This window comes from Trichechus manatus, unplaced genomic scaffold (assembly GCF_000243295.1).
Source record: "Trichechus manatus latirostris isolate Lorelei unplaced genomic scaffold, TriManLat1.0 scaffold00151, whole genome shotgun sequence".
Classification (NCBI taxonomy): domain Eukaryota; kingdom Metazoa; phylum Chordata; class Mammalia; order Sirenia; family Trichechidae; genus Trichechus; species Trichechus manatus.
The window spans coordinates 4,296,913-4,319,884 of record NW_004444087.1 but is presented as its reverse complement, the minus strand read 5'-3'; the positions used below and the strand labels follow the sequence as shown (position 1 = coordinate 4,319,884).

The window sequence follows — 22,972 nt, the reverse complement described above, 5'->3', positions numbered from 1 at the left end:
AAAATGGATCAAAGACCTAAATATAAAATGTAAAATGATAAAGATCATGGAAGAAACAACAGGGACAACACTAGAAGCCCTAATACGTGGCATAAACAGGATACAAACCATAAGTAACAATGCACGAATACCAGAAGAGAAACTAGATAGCTGGGAGCTCCTAAAAATCAAACACTTATGCTCATCAAAAGACTTCACCAAAAGAGTAAAAAGACAACCTGCACACTGAGAAAAAAAAAAAATTTGGCTACAATAAATCTGATAAGCGTCTAATCTCTGAATCTACAAGATACTGCAAAACCTCAACAACAAAAAGACAAATAACCCAATTAAAAAATGGGCAAAGGATATGAACAGGCACTTTACCAAAGAATACATTCACACGGCTAGCAGACACATGAAGAAATGCTCACGATCATCAGCCATTAGAGAAATGCAAATCCAAACTACAATGAGATACCATCTCACCCCAACAAGGCTAGCATTGATCCAAAAAACACAAAATAATCAATGCTGGAGAGGTTATGGAGAGACTGGAACATTATATATTGTTGGTGGGGATGTAAAATGGTACAACCACTCTGGAAATTGATTTGGCACTCCTTTAAAAAGCTAGAAATAGAAGTACCATATGATCCAGCAATCTTACTCCTTGGAATATATCCTAGAGAAATAAGAGCCATCACACGAATAGATATATGCACACCCATGTTCACTGCAGTTGTTCACGATAGCAAAGATAGAAACAACCTAGGTGCCCATCAACGGACAAATGGATAAACAAATTATGGTATATTCACACAATGGAGTACTATGCAACGACTAACAATAACAACGAATCCATGAAACATAACATGGATGAATCTGGAAGGCATTTATGCTGAGTGAAATTAGTCAGTTGAAAAAGGACAAATATTGTATAAGACCACTATTATAAGAAATCAAGAAAAGGTTTAAACACAGAAGAAAATATTCTTTGATGGTTAAGAGGGTGAGGAGGGAGAGAGGGGTATTCACTAACTAGACAGTAGACAAGAATTATCTTAGGTAAAAGGAAGGACAACACACTATAGGGGAAGTCAGCACAACTGGACTAAACCAAAAGCTAAGAAGCTTCCTGAATACAACCAAACACTTCAAGGGACAGAGTAGCGGGGGCAGGGGTCTGGGGACCATGGATTCAGGGGACATCTAGGTCAACTGGCATAACAAAGTTTACTAAGAAAATATTCTGCATCCCACTTTGGTTAAGTGGCATCTGCGGTCTTAAAAGCTGGCGAGCGGCCATCTAACATGTATCAATTGGTCCCAACTCACCTGGAGCAAAGGAGAATGAAGGATACCAAAGACAAAAGAAAAATATTAGCCCAAGAGACAAAAGGGCCACATAAACCAGAGACTCCATCAGCCTGAGACCAGAAGAACTAAACGGTACCCGGCTATCACCAATCACCGCCCTGACAAGGAACACAACAGAGAGTCCCGGACGGAATAGGAGAAAAGTAGGGTGCAGAACTCAAATTCTAGTAAAAAAGACCATACTTAATGGTCTGAGACTGGAGGGACCCTGGAAGACATGGCCCCTGGACTCTCTGTTAGCCCAAAACTAAAACTATTCCCAAGGCCAACTCTTCAGAGAAAGATTAGACTGGACTATAAGACATAAAATGATACTCGTGAGGAGTGTGCTTCTCAGTGCAAGTAGATACACCATGAGTCTAAATGGGCAGCTCCTGTACAGAGGCGAGATGAGAATGCAGAAAGGGACAGGAGCTGGCTGAATGGACACGGGAAATCCAGGGTGGAAAGGAGGAGTGTGCTATCACAGTTTGGGGAGTGCAACTAGGGTCACATAGCAGTGTGTGTATAAAGTTTTGCGTTGAGAAACTAACTTGAAGCCCCAAACTAAAACCATTCCCGAAGCCAACTCTTCAGACAAAGATTAGACTGGACCATGGGACATAAAATGATACTCGTGAAGAGTGTGCTTCTTAGCTCAAGCAGACACATGAGACTAAATGGGCAGCTCCTGTCCAGAGGCGAGATGAGAAGGCAGAGAGGATCAGAAGCTGGTTGTACGGACACGGGAAATCCGGGATGGAAATGAGGAGTGTGCTGTCACAGTATAGGGAGAGCAACTAGAGTCACATAACAATGTGTGTATAAATTTTTGTATGAGACACTAACTTGAATTGTAAACGTTCACTTAAAGCACAACAAGAAAAAATTTAAAAAAACTAACTTGAACTGTAAACTTTCATTTAAAGCACAATTAAAAAAAGGGGGGGGGGAGTGTAAAATGGTGCCACCATCTGGCAGTTACTTATAAAGTAAACACAATTACTGTATGTTCCAGCCCTTCAGCTCTGAGGCGTTTGCCCAGGAAAAACTAAAACACGTGCTCACACACACACACCTGGGCCCAAATCTGCAGAGCAGCTTTATTATTCTTAAGATCCTCAAACTGAGAATGATCCAGCTGTCCATCAACAAGTGACAGATAAACCAAATGTGACCTGTCCAGCAGTGGACTTCCACTTGGCAGTAAAAAGGAAGGATGTCATCGACACACCAACACATAGCTGAGCCCCGGGCCATCACGCTGGGCAGAAGCATCCAGACAGAAACAAATGTGCACAGTGAGGCTCTAAGACAGACGTTCTGGGGCAGGAAGGTGAGCTAGCAGGGCCAGGAAGCAGATGGATGATAGCATGGGGTGGGGGACGGTGAGGGAGAAGCGCAGAGAACTTTCCGGAAAGTCATGTACCCATCAGGATCACCGCTGGGACATGTGAACCCTGTGCATCTCACACATGTCAGTTCCACCTCTACGACCCCCAGCCCAGAGGCTGTCTAAGGGCACTCCCAGCACCACTGTGGAGCCCAGGACGAGATTCAGGCAGAGCGCTCCAGGTAGGGCCATCTTCCAGGTCATACAGGCTAACACAGCAGGCCGGCTCAGGAGCTCCACCCAGTGACTATCCACAAGCCTGCATGTCTTGGGAGGCCCAGCCTCATGACAGGAGGACGCGAAGACCAGAGGACATGAACACTGGCCCCTCCAGGAAGCCCCCAATATAATGGGAGCCTGGCCAAGAAAGGGAGCGCATGACAGCACAGAAGGAACCTGCTGGGGTCAGCAAGGTAGCCCTGACACAGTGTTTACAGCAGACAACTCGGCCGGGTTGAGTTAGCTGGCTGAGCTGAAGCTTCCTGTGGACAGCTCTGACCCCCAGACCAGCTTCCGGGACCCAGAGAACTGCCCACGTATTCCTGAAACAATTCCGCGAGCTAGCGGGTACAGGCACACAAACTGGAAGGTCCACAGAGGAGTGGGTTTACATGAGAGTGCTCAAGGTTTCTAAGGAATAGGTACACAAGGAGAGAGAACACTACTGGGTGTGGGCTCAGTGCTGCTCTGGCCCCCGGGGGCCAGTCCTGGAGGCCCCCGATGCCAGAGCAGCACCGCCCCATGGGCACGAGGGCACAGGACTTCAGGGAGGGATAGTCCCACTCAAACAGACCCCTCCCAATTGTCCTGGCGCTAGGACTACCATCATGGGAGATTCCTTCTGCCAAGCCCCCGAGTTAGCCCCAAGCGGCCCAGGGGCTGGACTACAGGCAAACAGCTCTGGAGGAAAGCAGGCTGGGACCTGTCTATCCACCTGGTAGGCCTCAAGGCTCCCAGACCCTGATTTCACACACCCTGAGACTTAAGCGCTTCCCAGCCCTTATCACTGCCATCCCAAAGGCCTTGGCTATCACAGCAGTCCACAGTCACCAGTGTCTCAGACCACTCCCTATCACCCCAACACACTGTCCCATCCCCCATCGTCTGTCCTCCCCTTCTGGTATTTAGCTCTCGTCCATGCAAGAGGTGACACTAAAGTAACAGATGACACCCTGAACACCACTTGCTCCAAAGTCCCCAATGATGTGAGGCCCCATGACCCTGGCCCCTTCTCCACACTCCATGAGCAGGACACAGCACATCCCAGTCACCCAGGAGGAGCAAGTGACCCAGTCCCTTCCTCAACTCTCCATGGCAGGAGGCAGTTGGCCTCCGCAAATGGCTGGCTGGCTGGTCTCAACGTCACCTCACCTTCCTAAACCCTGGCCCCTCGCCTGCCAAAGAGAAAAATAACAGACCCATCAGTGGGCTGCACAGGCTAGAAGGTGAGACAGCGTATGGCATCTCACGACACCTGGTAGATAGGCAGTGCTCGGTGCTTGTCACAACTACGGCTGAGGGCGAGGGAACAGCAGGTGGGAGGGCTGGAAGTGGGCGTAGGGCATGGAAATAACCTTAGACATTCTTCTCAGAAAATCCTTTGTCCAAAAAAAAACCAAACTCACTGCCGTTGAGTCGATTCCAACTCATAGTGACCCTATAGGTCAGAGTAGAACTGTCCCATAGAGTTTCCATGGAGCGCCTGGTGGATTTGAACTGCTCTTAAGCACTACACCCCAGGGTTTCCATCCTTTGTCCAAGGACCCATAAATGCCCTGCCTCAGAACCAGCCATGAGTCTGTGCCACACAGCTAAGTCAAGGCCAGGTTCATCTTAAGATGATCTAGGGAATTGAGGCAACTTTCCTTTTGGAGGCTGACTTCACCTCCACATGAACTCCTCTGGAAAGGTCACCCTGCCTCTGGGTTGGCCTCTCCTCTCCACAGTGACCTGCAAAGCAAAGTGCTGCGTGGCCACCTGCGTGGGGCTGGGATGAAGGAATCCAGCCGGCTGCTCTTCCCTCCTCTGGCCAACACTCAGCAGCAGGACAAGCAGGGTGGCAGCAGGCCCACTGCTCCTTCACCGCCAGCCACAATTTCAAGTGGGTTGCAGCCTACTTGGAGGCCCCTTCCAGTCACCACTGAGATTAAGTGCAAACAGCCCAGGGCGCAGCGTTGCTGCCCTTCTTGCTACTAGAGAGTTGCTGCTCCTGAGCGCAGGGCTGGAACCTGCAGAGGAGGAGCCGGGGAGTGAAGGGACCAGTCCTTCCTGCCAGAGTTCCTGCCTGAATGTGGGCGTCCTGGGCTCCCACGAGGGGGTGATGGGGTGGGGACAAACCAGGCACTCCACTTACTCACTCTGTCCCTCCTTCCAGACATGAGCTGCGTGTCCACCTCCACAGCCACTGCCTGCACAAGCCCACCTTCCTCACCATGCCCCAGAACTGGGGGAGCTGCCACAACTGAGGGCACAGGCCTAGGGGGGCTGCAGCTTGACAGGGCACAATGGCAGCACAGCATAACCCAGAAGTGTCCCTTTCCCAGGTCTCCAGGTCCCACAACAGCTCCCCACCACAGCCATGTTCTGGCCCCAGGGGCCGATAGGGCCGGGGCAGGATCTGTCTCAACAAAGGGCAGCCCTCGGCATCTGTCCATCCCCTCTCTTCTCACACAAGAACACCAACTCTGGGAGGGAAGGTGGCTTGCTGGCCTTCAGAAGCCAAAGCCCCTCACCCCCGGTAAAGGCCCCCCACTACCCCAGCGGAAGGCCAGCCCGCACCGTGATCCCATGCAACACAGGCGCCCTGCAGGCACGGGGTAAGGCCCTGTCCTCGAGGCCCACGTGCTCCATTGTTTCCAGGGGACCACATCATGATAACAACTGAGGATCAAGACGAAGCGTCTTGCCTGTGGTCACCACATGTCCGACACTGAACCCTCCATCTTAGGGGTTCTCAGGGGCAGGATGCCCTCCTAGGGATCTGGGCAGGTAGCCCTGCTCCTGCCCCCGTGAGCTGCAAGCACAAGGCGTGCCAAAGGCTGCAGAGGGCCGAGCACGGCATGAAAAGCCCGAGGTTCCCCCAACAGGCAGGCTCGCACACAGGAGCCCTTGACAGGTGAGCTCTGCATATGGGACCCCCTGATGGGTGGGCTCTGCCCATAAGACCCACAAGGGGGGTGTCAAAGTGAGCAGCAAGTACTTCCCTTACCCAGCCTGCTGGCCAGGCATAGCTCCGAAGGAAGCGTCAATCCCAAGTTCTCCCCTTTCAGGAATGTGGGGCCCTGGGGCCTCTCCCCACCTCCCCTGCTACTCTAGGCTTTCCAGACCCTCTTGAGTGCACTGCCTGCAGAGACCTCACCTGCAGGGGCCTCCAGATGTCCCAGCAAGGCCGATGCCACTTGGGGGAGCTGCTCTCTAGGGGTCACGGCTGGCTACGGTGCCTCAGTGTGCTGCTGGGGTGAGGGTTTGGGCTGCAGGGCCTGCAGGATGAGGAGAGCCCGCGGGACTGGGGCGAGGTCTGGGGTGACCTCCATCCAGTGCTTCCCCTGCATATCAGGTCCTTGCTATTGGGACAGTGGGTGGAGACCACCGACTTGGGAGCAGAGCCAGCCGGCCCGTCGCTGACGTCTCAGGGGAGGCTCTGGGGAATTTTCCATTGGCTTAGAGGGTTTGGAACAGCTCTTCCCTTGTTGCAGGGTGGAGTTTCAGGTCCTATTTTAGGTTGCAGATGTTGCCTGTCTGCTGGGAGGGGCCACTGTGGGAAGGACAGCTGTGGGCTTCACTGGCAAGAAAACCGAGGTGCCCTCACAACCGGGCGCAGTGCTCAGCTGCCTTGATGGATGTTTCTGAGTCCCATGGCCTTAAGCTGCTAAAAATGCAATGCATATAGCTGGAGCGACTTAAGCCCAAATTCCCGCTTTTCTGCTCAAACTGCAGGGTCTGTGCCTGCCATCCCGAGTGCGCACAGAGCCCAGAGGAGGTGGAAGGTGCAAGCTGGGCCAGGAGGGCAGAGGCGAGCGCCAGATGCAGGGAGAGGTCCTCGGATCATCCTCGCCTGGAGCAGTGTTGGGGTCTTCCACAGGTGAATGCCCCCATGCTGCCCACCCCCCAAATCTGTCTCTGATCAGTACGAGGAGCTATAGGGAGGCTGGGGCAATGTGTCAATCGTGGGGAGTTCCTCTCCAAAAACCAAAGCTTATTTATCCTACAGGTGGGTTCCATTAAATACATATATATGTGTACATATATATGTAATTTACAATTTGTTTTCCCAGCATTAGATTAGGAATGACCATGTAAACTGTGCAGGGTGTCCGCATTAGGAGAGGATGGATAGCAGTTACAGCTCTGTCTCCCAAGGATGGGAGGGACAGGGTCTGTCCCATCAGAAAACACAGGGAACTAGAGGATGCACCAGATAAATCCCTGCAGTGGACTCTCATCCTGGGGCCAGAGCTGGCCAGCTGGGGTTTGCAGGGTACAGTGACCATTTTTACAGCAGCCACATCTGGAACCTGCGTGCTTTCATGGGGCCTGAACCCTGGAAATGGAGGATTCTTCCAGTAGCAGGTGGGGGGATGGGATAGGGAGAGAAAGGTGGGAAAGGGGAGGGCAATGGGGCACCAGGCTCACTCCTGTTACTGCTCAGACAGCAAAGCGGGGGGTCTCATGGGCCCGGGAGCAGACCAGAGCTAACTGCCGCCCCTGCACCAGGCTCCCCAGCGCCCTGTGGAGGCGCCTGCTCCATGTAACCTCACAGAAGTTCTTCTCCGTAATGGCACTGGTGTTCGTGGCTGCCCACTCTGCTGCCAGCATAGACCTGACAGTGACACCACTCTGTCTGCCTGCAGACACTCGCAGCTGACAGGGCTGGCCACACGCCCCAGTGGTTCCAGGAGAGGGTACTTCAGGCCCAGCAGAGGTCATCCGAGAGTGAACCTTCTTCTGTGCCCTGCTCTCCATGGCTCTCCTGTCTCCAGTGGGAAGAAGATCTGGGGTTAAGGGGTCTCTGCCCATATAGCCTTCATGGCAAGCCCTCATTCAGACTTGAGGGCCTTGCCACTGCCCTATGAGCCTGTCACTCCCTGGCGTGTTCTGTGCCTGACGCCCAAAGACACGGGTCCAACCCTGCTGCACCGTGCTGGAAGCTGTTGGCCCAGCTGAGTGGCCGGCCTTGCTGGCTGACTGGGCTGCATCTCCACATCAGGGCTTGTGTACAGCTGCAGAGCCTCGGGTCGAGTGTGGGGAGGAGGTGCTGTGCACATAGACACTTCACCATGTGTGGGTGAGCACAGACTCCACAGGGTTTCGCAGAGACGGATGGACCATCACCAGACCAAGAGTCTCCCCCATCTCTGCTGGGTCCTCCCCTCAAGCCTTGGAACAGCGAGGGCTGGAGCAGGTGCTGCTTGCGGGTCTGGGAGTCAATGCGGTAAGACAAAAACACCCCCTTAGCAGTGATGTTTGGCCATCAGGCTGCTGAGGACAGCACTGTGCCCACTACAAGGCTGTGTGCGACCCAGTATGCTCACACCCAGAGAGCTCTGTGCTCCTGGGGAGGCGTGTGAGCAAGAGGTAGCAACTGTGAAAGAGCGAGAGAGACAGAGAACGGGAGAAGGTACACGTGCTTCAGGAGACTCAGGAAACCCTTTTATCCTTACATGCGTGTGACGTTGTTTTTCCCCAATACTCAAAAGAGGCATTCTAATAGTTTCTGGAATTGAACTGGGTAGGGGATGAGACGGAGCTGGTCAGTCTGATGGCACCTCCACACATGGGGTTCCTCCAAGAAGCAGCCGGAATAGATGGGGCCAGCTGACCCTAGGGTAAGGCCACCTGCACCCTGGCCCCCAGCACCCCAGGTGGAAAGGCTGGTAGGGACAGGTGCGGAGGTCTGCGCTGGCTTCCACACACCACCAGACACCAGGCCCAAAGTTGGACCACACAAACCCCACCAACCAGCTCAGGGGCGACACAGGCCATCTGTAGCCACAAACCCACAAGAGCCCAACAGCACAGAACTGGCCTCGCACCTAGCAGCTAGCTCTCAAAGAGATTTCGAGTAGGGAGATCAGACAAGATTATTCACAGGGTCACTGGACCTGGAGTTTGGAAGAAGCAAGGGGACTAAAATGGAAACATCTACAGAACCAAGACCAGAGGTGCTAAGAGAGCTTAGGCCTGCCAGAAAGTGAAGGGGTGGCCGCTCAGAAGGGGGGCATCAGAACCACAGCAGAGAGTAGGGCCATCATCCCACACCACAGAGCAGGGCCATATTCTGGGCGGGGCGGCAGGGGGGGCACAGGAGGGCATCAGGTTCACAACACAGAGCAGAAGCCGTGTTCTGAGGTGGGAGGGGGCAATGTCAGACCCCAAAGCACAGAGCAGGGCTATGTTCTGAGGGGGGGCACTAGGTCCCACAGCACAGAGCAGGGGCTGTGTTCTGAGGGACCATCGTCCCTCCACCAGTCACGTGAGCAGCCCCCTGCACAGTGGCCATGTTCTCCACACCTTCAACATCATGAGTGGGCAGCAGGTGAACGGCCACAGACAAACTGTGTCCATTTATATGATGAAATTCGACAATGTAACTCCCAGAAGAGAGAGTCAGGCTAAGAACAGCCTTGGGCATCTAGGGCCGTGGGACAAGGACACGGCAGCCTCAAGGACACGCGTTTGCAGGAGCTCTCCGCTGAGGCCCCAAGCCACCCCACTATGGTGAGTTTATGCGCCAAATGGACACGCAGAACTACCCTGAGAGAAGCCTGGTCTCAACGGCATATGCTCTTTTTGCACAGAAAAACAACTGCGAGCCATTCTGGGGCATTTTGTAAAGCACACAGGAGAGGAGAGGGTCTATAATGGCAAAAGTTCAGCAATAACTTACGTGTCCACTGTAAGGGGACAGTTTAGTATGTACATCACTATCACTGCCATGATAATTATATGCCACCAAGAATGACAATAAAAACCATGCAGAACCATGGGAAACGTTTAATAACAATGTGCGAGACAGAATACGCAGAACTCCCGATGTTGCACCAACACAAAGACACGTCTGTGCAGAAGGTCGGCCCCGGATCGCTCGAGCAGGGATGCGCATGGAGGGGCTTGGAAGCCTCTAGGGCGGGGCACCCAGCACACAAGAGGCCGCACTTCCAGAGGCCAATGCCCCTCGCTGGGGCTCTGGGAGACATTCACCCTCACTATTGGTAGTAGGGGGCTGCTACATCTCCCACCTCTCACTCTGGGAAGTGACCCAGGGAGTTGGGGCCCAGACTTCTAGAGGCATCCTAAAGGACTATTTAAGGAGCTGCAGCCAAAAGCTGCTGTGTGGAACACAGAACTCTCAGGGCTCTGGCCTTGGGGAGCTCCCAGGGGACCCCAGGCCCGGACTTTGGCAGCCCTTCTACATGGCCCTGGCGGAACGTCCCAGAAGCCCCTGGTTCTTGGCCTCAGACTGGTCACCAAAACAACTCCCAGGTCTGCGTGGACGGATGTCTGTCCCCAGGGAGCCCAGTTATAAGTCTAGGCTGCGGTGGGAACGCAGACTGGTGCAGCCACTGAGGAAAACAGCAGTGGCAGCTTCATGCAGAGTGAAATGGACACTACATGAACCAGCAATCCCACTATTAGGTCTTTACCTGAGAAACCATCCCCACGTCCCCACACGGCAGACCCAGGCTCACACAGCATATGAGGCCAGTGCGGGGACCAAGTCCTGAGCAGCTGGGTCAGTGGTGGAGCAGGGATCCCGGCACTCGGCCCCCCAGCCGTGCAGGGTGAAGCCTCCAGGCTGGGAGTGGTGTCTGATCCACTTCACAGACGGGGAGATAGAGACTCGAGGGTACAGGGGACCCGCCCACAACAAGTAAGAGGTAAAGCTGGACGAGGACCTCCTGAATAGCCTGCAGGGGAGAAGAGAAGGCATTTTAGCTCTCTCCCTCAGTACGGGCCGTCGTGCGCCTCTGCAGGAAAGCACGACTAAGGAAGAAAGCAAGTGACCACCTTTTCCATCAGGCTCACAGGTCAAGGACCTCTCTCGGCCAAGCTCAGACCACATACATGCCCTGCCTGGCAGGGTGGCCCAGGGCCCAACCACTTCCAGACCAAATGCAGAGCTGATGCTGGACGTCAGGGCCACCTCACAGTGAATGCACCACAGCACCACAGCTTGTGGGCCCAAACCCTGGCGGAGGCCACACATGAGCAGGCTGGGCAAAGGCGCAAAGACCTCCTTCCCCACTGGCTTTGATGAAAGAAACATTGCCAATCATTCACTCTCAGTTGCCACTGTCCCTCATGCTCTTGTGTACGGCGTCCTAGTGACCCACAGAGGGCACAGTACTCACCGGGTTGAGACACACCTGGAGGACGTGTGGGTCCCTCGCGTTGGTGTGGGCCTGTGAAGGGAAGACAGGACTCGTGAGTGGGCAGGAGCACCAGATCAGAATGAACAGACGCAGGTCATACACAGACCAGCCAGCATCACCCTGGGTCTCATGGGACCCACTCTGCACTTAGCCCTCCCATGCAAGAGAGCTGGGGGGCTGCATGGTCACCCCATTCTACAGAGGCAGCCAGTGAGGCTGGAGTGGGTGAGTGGGGCCCGGCATAACAGCACACTGGTGGTGAGCGAACCAACACCACGGACCCCCTTTCTCACCACCCGGAATCCCAGAGCCAGCAGGCCGTTTACAGGGTGGGGGGCTGTACACCACCAACCACTCCCCTTCACCACCCGGAACCCCAGAACCAGCAGGCCATTTACAAGGTGTAGGGCTGCACACCATGAACCCGCCCCGCTTCTACCACATGGAACCCCAGAACAAGCAAGCCGTTTACAGGACAAGGGGATGCACACCATGAACCCCACTTCCCTACCTGGAACACCAGATCCAGCAGGCTATTTACAGGTAGGTGACCCAACATGACAGACTCCCCCACTCCTCACTACCCAGAACCCCAGAGCCAGCAGGCTGTTTCCAGGGTAGGGGGCTGCCTCTGGTTCTGGTCATAAACAGGCTTCAGTACTCAGTTCAACCCCACTACTGAAAAGCAGGAAGAAAGAAAACAAAAAACTGAAGATTAAAAAAAAAAAGAGGACAAGAGAGCAAGGAGTCGCCAGGCAGAAGGGAGAGGAGCCTGAGAGGCCAGCTACGGGACAGTCTGAGAGAGACCCCTCCCCAGTGAGCCCGGTCGGCCGCTCAAGGATGCCTTACTAAGGGCTCCGTGTGGCCTTATGAACACTGATTATCTTCAGTAAGGGCTGATTTTGGATGGAGCCTCAGAGGGATTGCCTCCATCAACAGCCAGTTGGCTGGGGAGGGAAACGCACAGGAGCCCCCTGCACACCCAGCGGGGGACCCTGGGGCAGCCCTCGGTGTGAGGGAGAATGGGAAGTGTACGCGCTCTCTCAGAAGCACAGCCTACTTTCAAATTCCAGAATGTTCAGGGATTCCAGTGGTCCTAGACTGGTGAGCCTCCAGGAATCTAGTAAAAGCAAAAGCGAGTATTCTTTGGAGTAAATTTCATTGTAAGCCTCAAGTTATTTCCAAATGTAACTTTTCAAGTACACAGCCAATAATACCCTGCTCAAAAATGATCGGAAATACAAGAACACAGGACTCCAGGAATGACCAGATTATAAAATGGTCATGCCACCTCTAAAGGAACAAAAGACAGGCTTGAAGATACCTGCAAGGAATAGGAATCTAGGAAAATGTCAGCAGGCTTTTTAAAACCTTAAGAACCTCTAGAAATAAGAAAACAAACATTAAATTTTAAAACTAAGTGGGCAGTTTTAAGACCAGATCAGTTATAGCTAAAGAGGAAAATGGTGACCTGGAAGATGGGTCTGAAGAGGTAAGTCCATGGGAAACTGTGACATAATGTTTGGTTAGAGTCCTGGTGGGGAGGGGGAGACTGAGGCAGAGGCAACAGGTGAAGACACACAAGCTTGACTCATGGAAGTCATCAGGCCACTGACTCAAGAAGCCCAGCAAACCCCAAGCAAGATAAACTAACAGCCATTCTTGAATTCCAGCCCAGCAAGACTACCACATTTTTAGACAAGCAAAAAGTGAGTATTTACCACCAGCCAACACGAAAGGATCTTCACTAAAGAAAATTCTAAAAAATGCACTTCAGGCAGCAGGAAAACTATTCTAAGTAGAAGAGCTGAATTTCGAGAAGGAATGAAAAGCAAAGGAGGTGGTAAATATGTGGGTAGTTCTAAATAAATACTGATTGCATGCAACAACAATAATACTGCCTTCTTGGTTATGAAAAATTACACCAAACAATATTATATGATTTGGGAAGAGGGTTACATGTGGTTAAAGTTTTTAAGTCCTTATATTGTCCTGGAGGAGGGTAGCTATTGATTACTGTTCGACTTTGATAAGAGATTTTGGAAGTAACCTTTTCTTAAAAAACAAAACAAAACATTGCCTTCGAGTCAATTCCATCTCATAGCGACCCTATAGGACTGGGTAGAACTGCCACACAGGTTTCCAAGGAGCAGCTGGTGGATTTGAATTGCCGACCTTTTGGTTAGCAGCCAAATGCTTAACCACAGCGTCACCAGGGCTCTGTTTAGGACACAGACTATTACGTAGCTGTCAAAGCAAGTGGAACAGGTGCAGATAAGTACAATAGACACAGGAAGATGCCTATGCTACATTAAGTGAAAAAAGCAATGACAGAACTCTTCATATAGGAAGATCCTGCATATTAAACCCCCACCTGCATGTACAGTGAACCCTTTTCTGTGTGCACACCGGGGTTGGGGTATACCTCAAGCTACTCTAGCTGTCACAGGTGCGGAAGGAAGCTGGTCATTCTCCTTTGCTCTCTTCTTCAGAGCTATCAGTTTGCCGTCTGATCACACCGTGGGGTCTGCCAGCCTGGCCCGAGGCAAGGGGCTGCTTCAGCACCTATGCACACCCCTCCTGCAGGGCCTACCCCTCACGGGGCATCGGCCCTTCCTTCAGCCACAGCTTCCCTCCCCTACAGAGAAGATGAAAAAGGGCTGGGGAGCCAGGCCACCCCCCAACTTGCCATCAAAAGTGTTTCTAACTTTATTGCTGTGGATTTCCTTTGAGTAAATGTCTCCCAGCCTCACAGGCTATTGTGGGCGGGGGGAGGCATCTGTATGGAAACAAAGTTAATTCAGTGATAAAAGATGGGAAGCACAGCTCTGAGACTGTTCTGCCTTTTGAGGCCCTAACTCCTGGAACTGCCATCTACGATGCCCTAGCCCAGGCTAGAGGGAAGAAGCCGCCATAACCCTCCGATAGTCAGTGAATTAACACCACCTTCTTGGTCTCTGTGTTTTTAAAAGTCGTAAGGATCCCCTAGTGCAGGACAGCATTTCTCAGGATGAAGGGGTCCCAAACTTGGACTCTGAATCCAGACTCAGCTCCAGACACGCAGGTCCTGGGCCTCCGGCTCCTCAGTGGAAAGGGCTCCTCCGAGACCAGCAGGACGCTGCTCCTGGGAAACTGGGTGCACCCAGGCAGGACCCCGCACTTGGGAACCCGAGTGCAAACGCTGGAGGAGCCAGCGTGGAGGGTGCACACTGAGCCCACACTTGGATGGGGCTGTACCTGCAGTGACCTGAATGAGTGAGGTTCCTTTAGGGGTGGGGCGAGGATGGAGAGGACGCTTAAAATGCTAGGAAAGCTCTCATACCACTGTGGCTTCACATCTCCCCTCCCAACCCTCAGAGTACCAGGGACCCCACTGTCCCTTCGGCTCTCACCCTGAGTTTGTCTTGGAACCATGCGGGGAGCTATTAAATGGAGACTCCGGAGCCTGGCCTACCACTCCCAGGCCTTGCCCACTCCTCCACCCACCGCCCCAAGGTACTTCCCCCCTTCCCCCAACCAGCAATCCATCAGATCTGAGTTGAGTTTACGAGTGACACTTCATACAGGCCCTGATCCCCACTCAGCCCTGTCCTAAAATCTCTGCCTGGGCTCTCGGGAAAGTCCCTCCTTTAAAGCTGTCACTGCCCCCTCTCCCCCGACACCCCACACGGGCTGGCCTTCCTGACGGAGCCTGCAGTAACCCCTGTAGGTTTGCTTCCTTACAGGTCAGCAGAGTTGGTCCTGATGTCTGCCCATGTATAGTGGGTACGATACCCCAGCCTCGTGTCCCTGGCCACGGAGGATGTCATCGCCTTGCAGAGCATCATCTCAAAGCTCACACATGTGTACCTGGCCCTGCTCATCCCCCTGGGCTTGGTGGCGGGGGTATTCAACTCCTCTGAGGGTGCAGTTGGCTGGGGAGCCTGGAGACATTCCTCTTGGACCTTACCATGACCAACATGCTGGTGAGCCTGCTGTCCCTGATGGCTGTCACCAGGCCAGACTACCTTGTTACCACCAACCTGGACTGCAGGGTCCTTGCCTTCTGCGCCAGCACCTGCTGCTTCAACGCCCAGGACCTCCAGGTGACCATGCTCTTTGCTTTCCTGCTACCAGGCTCCCCACCCTGTCTGCCCATGGTGACCAAGGGTCTCTGAGGCCAGCCCGAGCCCTGGTGGCCATCCTGGTCTGCTCCCTCTGCAGCTCCCTGGGGTGGCGGCCCTGCTGGGCACCTCCAGGGAGCTGCACAGAACCACTCAGTGCCAGATGGACCTGCTGACTGCCTGGCCTGAGTAGCCGGTGGTGACGTTCAGCCTGGGCTTTGGACCGGCCCTCCTACTGGAGCTGGTTTTCTGTGTCCTGCTCTTGGTCACACGGGCCTGGTGGGCGCTGCCCCCCCAGAGGGACACCACCTTGGCTATGCCCATTGTGCTGACCGTTGCCCTGACCATGTCTGCCTGCCAGCTCTTCTACAGTGCTACGCCGCTCCACAGGGCCAGCGTGAAGCTGCAGGAGGCCGTTGGCTTGCCCCAGGATGAGCTCCTCGTGAATGCTGCTGAGGAGAGAGCTGCATGACATCCCTGGAGACCCTGTTCCTCCACCAGCCCTGCAGGTATGCCTTTCTGAGGGCTCAGGAGAGCCTCGCCTAGAGGTGCTACAGGGGAGCGGCCCTCGGCAGCATCTCCTTAAAAGGAGCAGGAAGCCAGGGCTGAGTCCAGGCTGCTGGGCATAAGAAAACAGGCAGGAAAGAACCTTCCGGTGTTTAAGAAACTCTCCATGTGCTGAGCCTCACATCCACCTGGTCAAACCTGACTAGTTGGAAGGCACTCATGAGCTCTCAGGTGTCAACTCCACTTACACAAAAAGCCCAGTGATACCTGGCCTCAGGCCACAGTCACATCTAAGGGAGACCCAGCAAGTCAAGGACACAAAGCCAGCCAGACATATGTCTTATCTGGATGGAAATTTCCCAGATGGTGGGGGAGGGTGGGGGGAAACTCCATTTTTAGTCTGGTCTGACCACTGGTTGGTATCTTTCTCTACCCTACCCTAACCAAATGACAAAAAACAAAAAAAGGGCATTGAAAATAAAGACACTATACAAAAACTGACTTAAATAAATAACAGTCTGTCATTTAAATGAACAACTGAATAAAGGACAGTTTTCCTCACACAAGAATCTCTATAAATGTTGAAGAAATGAAGGAAATAGAAAATTACCACAGTAATAACTGCTGCAGGCACAACCCACCATGGATGCTAGACCCAGTAGTGGAAGTTGGATTTCTGCATGGTCTGGAAGTATCCCCACAAGACAGTAATTAATTCAAAAGGAAAAGCAGTAACGTTTCAGTGGACAAGCCATGGAGACACCACCTCAATCAGTGGTCAAAGTCAACTCTGCCATCATAAGGCGCATCCACATGGTACCTCCTGATGGTACGCCCTGGGAAGGTACAGCACCAACCTGGTGCTCACTAAAAATGCGGAGCCTCACTACAATACAAGGAACTTCCGACAAACTTAAGTGGGGAGACAGTCCACAAAATAACTGACCGGTACTCATTATAAGGGCCAAGGGCAGCAAAGACAAAGATGAAAAATCTCTCACATACTGAAAAGAAACAGTGGAGACACAGCAAATTAAATGGGTCTCAGAACAGAGAAAGGACATTAGTGGAAAACTGGTTAAATTTGGGTAAGATCTGTAGTTTAGGTAACAGTATGCACCAATGTTAATTTCTATCCAATGGTTGTGTAAGGTGTCAACATTAGGGGAAGCTGGGTGAAAGGTACACAAGAACTCTACTATTTTTGCAACTTTTCTATAAGTCTAGAATCATTTCAAAATAAAACATTAACAAAGTGAACACCAACAAGAGATGAGGTAAATGAATATACCTCTACTACCATATACCACAGACTACCACATATCATAAACTAAAAAACCAGACCAGTTGCTGCTGAGTCTATTCTGAGTCGTGGCAACTCCACGTGATTATCACATACATGGGTGTAGTGGTGGTTCAGGGGTAGAATTCTCGCCTTCCATGTTGGAGACCTGGGTTCAACTCCCAGCCAATGCACCTCATGCACCGTCACCACCCGTCTGTCCCTGGAGGCTTGTGTGTTGCTATGATGATGAACAGGTTTCAGTGGAGCTTCCAGACTAAGATGGACTAGGAAGAAAGGCCTGGTGATCTACTTCCGAAAATCAGCCAATGAAAACCCTATGGATCACAAGGGTCCAATCTCCAACTCATCATGGGGACGGCGCAGGACCGGGCAGCGTTTTGTTCTGTTGTGCATGGGGTCACCACGAGTCAGGGACTGATTCAATGGCAGCTAATAACAACAACCATATACCATATTCCATAGCCTTGAAAACCCTAAGGAGCAATTCTACTCTGCACACACAAGGTAGTCATGAGTCAGAATTAACTTGACGGCACTAACACCACCACCACTACCACCACCATATACCATCTTGTTGTTGTGTGCCATCCAGTCAATTCCGGCTCATAGCGACCCCATGTGACAAGAGTAGAACTGCTCCATAGGGTTTTCAAGACTGTGACCTTTCACAAGTCAATCAAACTGCCAACCTTTCAGCTAGTAGTCAGGTGCTTAATCATTTGCACCATCCAGGGACTCCTCCATATACCACAGACAACCCTGGGTGCTAGGGGTGCTCACTGAATTTGGGCTGGCCATTTCCAGTCCCTTTCAGAGCTGGAGGAGCCCTGGTGGCACAACAGTTAAAGTGCTAGGCTGCTAACTGAAAGGCCAGTGGTTCAAACCCACCAGCTGCTCTGCAGAAGAAAGATGTGGTAGTCTGCTCCCATAAAAATTACAGAATTGGAAACCCTATGGGGAAGTTTTACTCTGTCCTATAGGGTCACTATGACTTGGAATCCACTCAACAGCAATGGGTTTGGTTCAGAGCTGGGAAGTATATGAATGTGCATGTGTGTATGCATGAATTTTGAGGTAAAATACAACACAAGTTTATACTAATATTTCCAATTCAAATTCAGGACTACCGGTTCCTAATGGCTCACATTATTATGTGGATCACATTTCTCCTCTTCCCATCCACTGCCACACACATCTGGCTTGGTTTCCATCCTAGAACAGCTCTAAAATGTCTTACTCGAATGGCCTGATGTCTCCACTGTGAACTAGGTCATGCCCTAAGCCCTGTAGTTCTCACTGACACGCCATCTCCCTAGAACAGATGCAAAGGACAGATGAGCCGAGGTCACTGGCAGTCATCTCAGGCAAAGGACCTGCTTACGCCCTAACCATCCTTAATGCGATGACACACCTCGAGAGCCGCAGCCTCCACGAGAGGTTGCGGTGAGGGGGGGCAGAGCCCCACCCAGAGGCAGAGACAGAGATGGGAAGGCGGCATTTACAGGGCACTGAGGCCCAGGCATCTATATGCATTGCCGAGTTCCATAAATAAGCCACCCCTGCAGCCCCACTCTGCAGATGGGGACACTGAGGCTCAGGAAGGTCAAGTGAATGGCTCAGATCACACAGCAGACAAATGCAAAGTGGAGTTGGAATTGGCTGGATGTGGTAAGGCCCAAGACCAGGATACATTCAGATCACCCGCAGGGCCCCACAGTCAGGGGAGGTTTAGATCCGAGAAGAGTTGAGAAGGACCCAGAAATGTCACTTCTCATCACACCTGGCTACCTGTGGGAAGTGCCTTGACAGTTCTATGCCTCAGAAGGGAGCTGGGTGGGAGTGAGGCAGGGAGGGAGGGAGAAGAGAGAAGCTCTGCGGTGCTGGCAGAATGCAGGATGGCAGGGGAGCCCCAGGCCCGGGCTGAGGTCTGCAGGTCCTGACCCAGGTGTGTGTGAGAGCCCACCTCACCTGGGCTGGGGTCTGCAGGTCCTGACTGAGGTATACGTGTGAGGGGCCGTCCCCATTTGTGCTGGGGTCTGCAGCTCCTGACCCAGGTGTGTGTGAGGGACCGTCTTCCCTGGGCAGCCTTGTTCTCTCAGTAGTTTTGCTTTCTCTGCACTATCCAGTATTTGCAAATCTAAGTGAAAGCTGATCAGATTGGATTCCCTCTGATGTTCCCTCCACTTATCCTATTTGGGGATGTGCAGAAATAGAAGTTAATTTATTTTTAATTCTTAAAGAAATCAAATTCAGCAGTGAAGCAAACCGAGAGCAGTCAGGGCATGAACTGGAGCAGGGGCCTCAGTTAAGTCGACCCTCTTCCCAAATAAGATGAATAAGACGCCAGCAGTCCCGCCCACTGGGCTCTTAGCACTTTACAGGGGTCCAGCACAAGAGTAAGCGCTCATTATATTACATGTTCATTTAGCACTTACAAAAGCTCTTTAAGCTTCACAAACACTTCTAGCGCAACATTCCTCCCCCTGCCCCAGTAAACATGAGCTAGGGTGCAGTGGATGGGAACCCCTGAAGTCTGGGCCTGTCCCTGACACTAACTAGTCCTGCGATGGTTGACGAGTTACCTAAACCCCAGTGCTTTGACAAGGAGCTGCATCCTAGACCGTGAGGTCCCAGTTCAGCTGTCTGACGCTAAGAGTAAGCCAGAAGCATGAAATCAGAACGCATCTGCCCTGTGAGCCCTCATGGCTAACGCCCCCCAGAGTGCACTCAGGTGGGCTGGGGGCCAAGGCTCTGCCTTACCCTGAGGAAGTCGTGGGTGCTACTTTTAGGCGACATGTCCTGGCGATCTCAAGGTTTTGATTTTTAATTTCATTTATGTATTTCATCCAAGAAAGTCATGTTTTCTCATGACTCATTTCTTTCAAAGCAGTGTCTCGGGAATTGCCAATGTTGAAATCATCTTGAGTTCATAGCTGGCCAAAGATACGTCCAAAGTAAAACTAGCCTCATTTATTTTATCATGTCACTAAAAAATAAAATATAAAAGCTACAATATCAGAATCGAAGAATATCTAAAGCTGGAAGGAACCCTGAATGGTAGTATTTTTCCATAAAAAAATGTAACACAGAAGTCTCTGTTGCAAAAATGTGTATTTTCCAAAACACGTATTAAAAAGGTTTTAAATTATTATCACACGGAACACCTTGAAACTCGTCTGCAGCAGGCTGGTTACAAACAAAAGACCTGGAATGAGCGACCAGTCAGGTGACTCGAGGCACGCACCCTGGGCTGATCAAGCCCCTCCCCAGCTGATCAAGTCCATGAAGACCATCTTTGGGGAGGAGTACACAATGGCTCCCACAGGCTCCTCAAGGCTGCGGCAATGAAATTTCAGTTTTACTGCTTCCAAAACTAAAGAGCGGCAGAAGAGACCCAGGTGAAGTCCAGTGAGAGCAACGAAGACAGCAGGTCCTTATGAAAGTGGCACTGTTTGGCTCAAGATGCAAGCAGCCTGGCCCTTAGGCCCCATGCTGGCCCAAGTTCACCCCCGCCAGGGACTCCGTCTGCCCCTTGTTGCCTTTCCAGCCTCTCTGCACCGGGGTTGGCGACACTAACCACTGGCAGGTGGGGTACGTGGGAATGTGCTGGGCTCAGCTCGAGGCTACTTCCTGGAGATCCATTCACTCATTCACTCTGCCTGCCTGGGGGGAGCCTGAAGCTCGTTATGCGGGCGAAGGGTGGCGGGGCAGGGCACGGGCCCCTCAGTCTTTCGCCAACACACGGATGTTTTCTTGAGCAAAAGGAAGGGGAAGGTTAGTGTTTACAGCAGAGAAACTACTTTGATACCCAATTTACTTGCCAAAAATGTCTGTTACTTCTTAGGTTTTAAGTGTCTTTGTAAAATTCATAATTAAATTCTCTGTGCATTACTCACATGCTACTATCTAAATTTATGAAATGTAGTGTTTAGTTTTAAAACCAGTCAGTTGCTAAAACAAGTAAGAATATTTAAGTTTCAATGAATACGTTATTATCTAAAAGATAAACAGTATCTAGTACAATCCCTTTAAACTTAAAAAAGTTTTGTACCAGCAGGTAAAGAAAAGCAGTTAAACTGGAAACTCATAAAAGCATGTTCAGCGGGGCTAACTTGTTACCAAAGTGTGACAGAAAAGGGCCAGCAAAAAAGTGGTTAATGCTGGCCAGGAGAGGAGGCGCCCAGCCCTGGAGAAGACTCGGGAGGGGCCTGGGAGCCTATAAAACCCCAGCAAGGAGGGAGGCTGCAGACCCGAGAGCAGAACCACACTCTGAGGGTGGCCTGTCACATCAGGCTCCCTGCAGTAGTCGGGGTCTTTCTCCTCCTGCTGTTCCCAAGATGCTCCACGACCATCCTACAGGCTGAGTTCACCTGGCAGTCCAGAGCCCTCTCACTGGGAAACTGCAGATGTACCTGCATTCTGGCATGGGCAAGCCCCCCAAGGCCGGCTGAGGCCCCAGGACCATGAACACGGGCTGCCAGCGGCCAGCACGGAGCAGCAATGGGGGCCGAGCAGGTAAGACACGCCCTCCCCTATGGGTCATGTCCATGGGGGCTGGGGGAGGCAGTCCAGGTTGGCAGAGCAGGGGCTCCGCGTAAGTTGCCATAAGTTTAAGCTAATTGCTGCTCCTTTGTTGCCATGAGTGGACATGGTGCCCTCTGGTAAGAGCAGCAGCACAGCCGTGAAGACTGCCAGGGGTGACCACTCCCCATTGAGGAAGCCGAACGCTCTGAGATTTTCGGTGTGACCCCAGAAGGGAGGCCGAGAGTGTAGACATGTCTTGTAACGCATGCCGAAATAATACCATCCAGTAGCCTGTCATATTCTGTTCAAGCAAGGATACATCTCACTGTAGAAAATAAGGTCTCCAGGCTCTATGTCATATTGCTTTCAATGAAAATGCTGCCCAGCAGTAGGGCAACAGGGGCATCGACAGTCCTTTACGATACAACAGATCCAACAAGAGTGTGGGCTTGTTTCCTTGACCTGGACAAGCTGAAGAAATCTATTCCACGCTCAGCCTTCTATGTGTAAGTTCAAGGCCAACGTTAACAAGGACCCTCTGTCAGAAGTAAATTTCATCCATGGTTCCTATATCCTTCTGTTAGACCATTACAGAATAACGGAGTTTGTCCCAGGATTCAATGACTCCACTTGTAACAAGGACGGGCTTGTTAACAGTTTCCCCTCGTAGTTTATTTAACAAGCACAAAGAACAAATATATGCTGAGGGCTTTTACTCACCTTTTAAACTTTCCTCTAAAATTGTAGTCTAATCATTTCCAAAATTTTTACATTTAAAGAACAAAATAAATGCTCTGAGCAGTTTTTTAAAAGAGATTAAATATAGAGGCTAAACACAGATGCTGCAAAGAGACCTAGAGAACGGTGACATTTACTGGTTCAATCAGCATTATCTACCAAAGGTGAATAAAGAGTGCAAAATAACAATAAAAATCACATCTGTCAGCTCCAGCTAAGCAAAGGTTATTGGATATTTTTACAACCATAATTGACACCAAAGCAGTAATTTTTTTTTTTTCTTCCTTTTTTCTCTTTAAGCAGTATTTGCAAGCAATAGGTAAAAAAATCTCCAGTCTAGTCTGGCAACACTTTCAAATGACTCCTCATGGTCTTAGAGGGTAAAATGAAAACCCGCAGAGGAGACAATTCTGATTCATGCCAGTGTGACAGACTCATATACTCCCGCCCCCGGGCCGCTCGGTCTTGTTGGGAGTGTGCTGTGTGTTGTGAGGTGTTTGGTCAGCAGTCACCCTGGCCCTGGCCATCATGAAATGTCTCCAGATATTGCCAAGTGTCCTCCGGGAGGTCACAGTTGCCCCAGGTTGAGAATCTCGGGCTGACTCCACAGAGAACTCTGGGGAGCATGGCAAAACCAAATGACAAGAAACCCGCTTCCAGCAGAGCTGATGAACCCCGCCCACGGGGGGAT

General features: G+C 51.6%; 1 protein-coding gene across 1 annotated transcript in view; it reads right to left on the bottom strand.

The window, feature by feature from the left end:
- The window catches only part of CUNH7orf50 (chromosome unknown C7orf50 homolog), a 135,083-nt gene that overhangs the window by 44,480 nt on the left and 67,631 nt on the right, over positions 1-22,972 (bottom strand). The window contains exon 3 of the mRNA XM_023740250.1: positions 11,083-11,133. Coding sequence (XP_023596018.1) covers positions 11,083-11,133 — 51 coding nt within the window. The remainder of the gene's footprint in view (positions 1-11,082; positions 11,134-22,972) is intronic.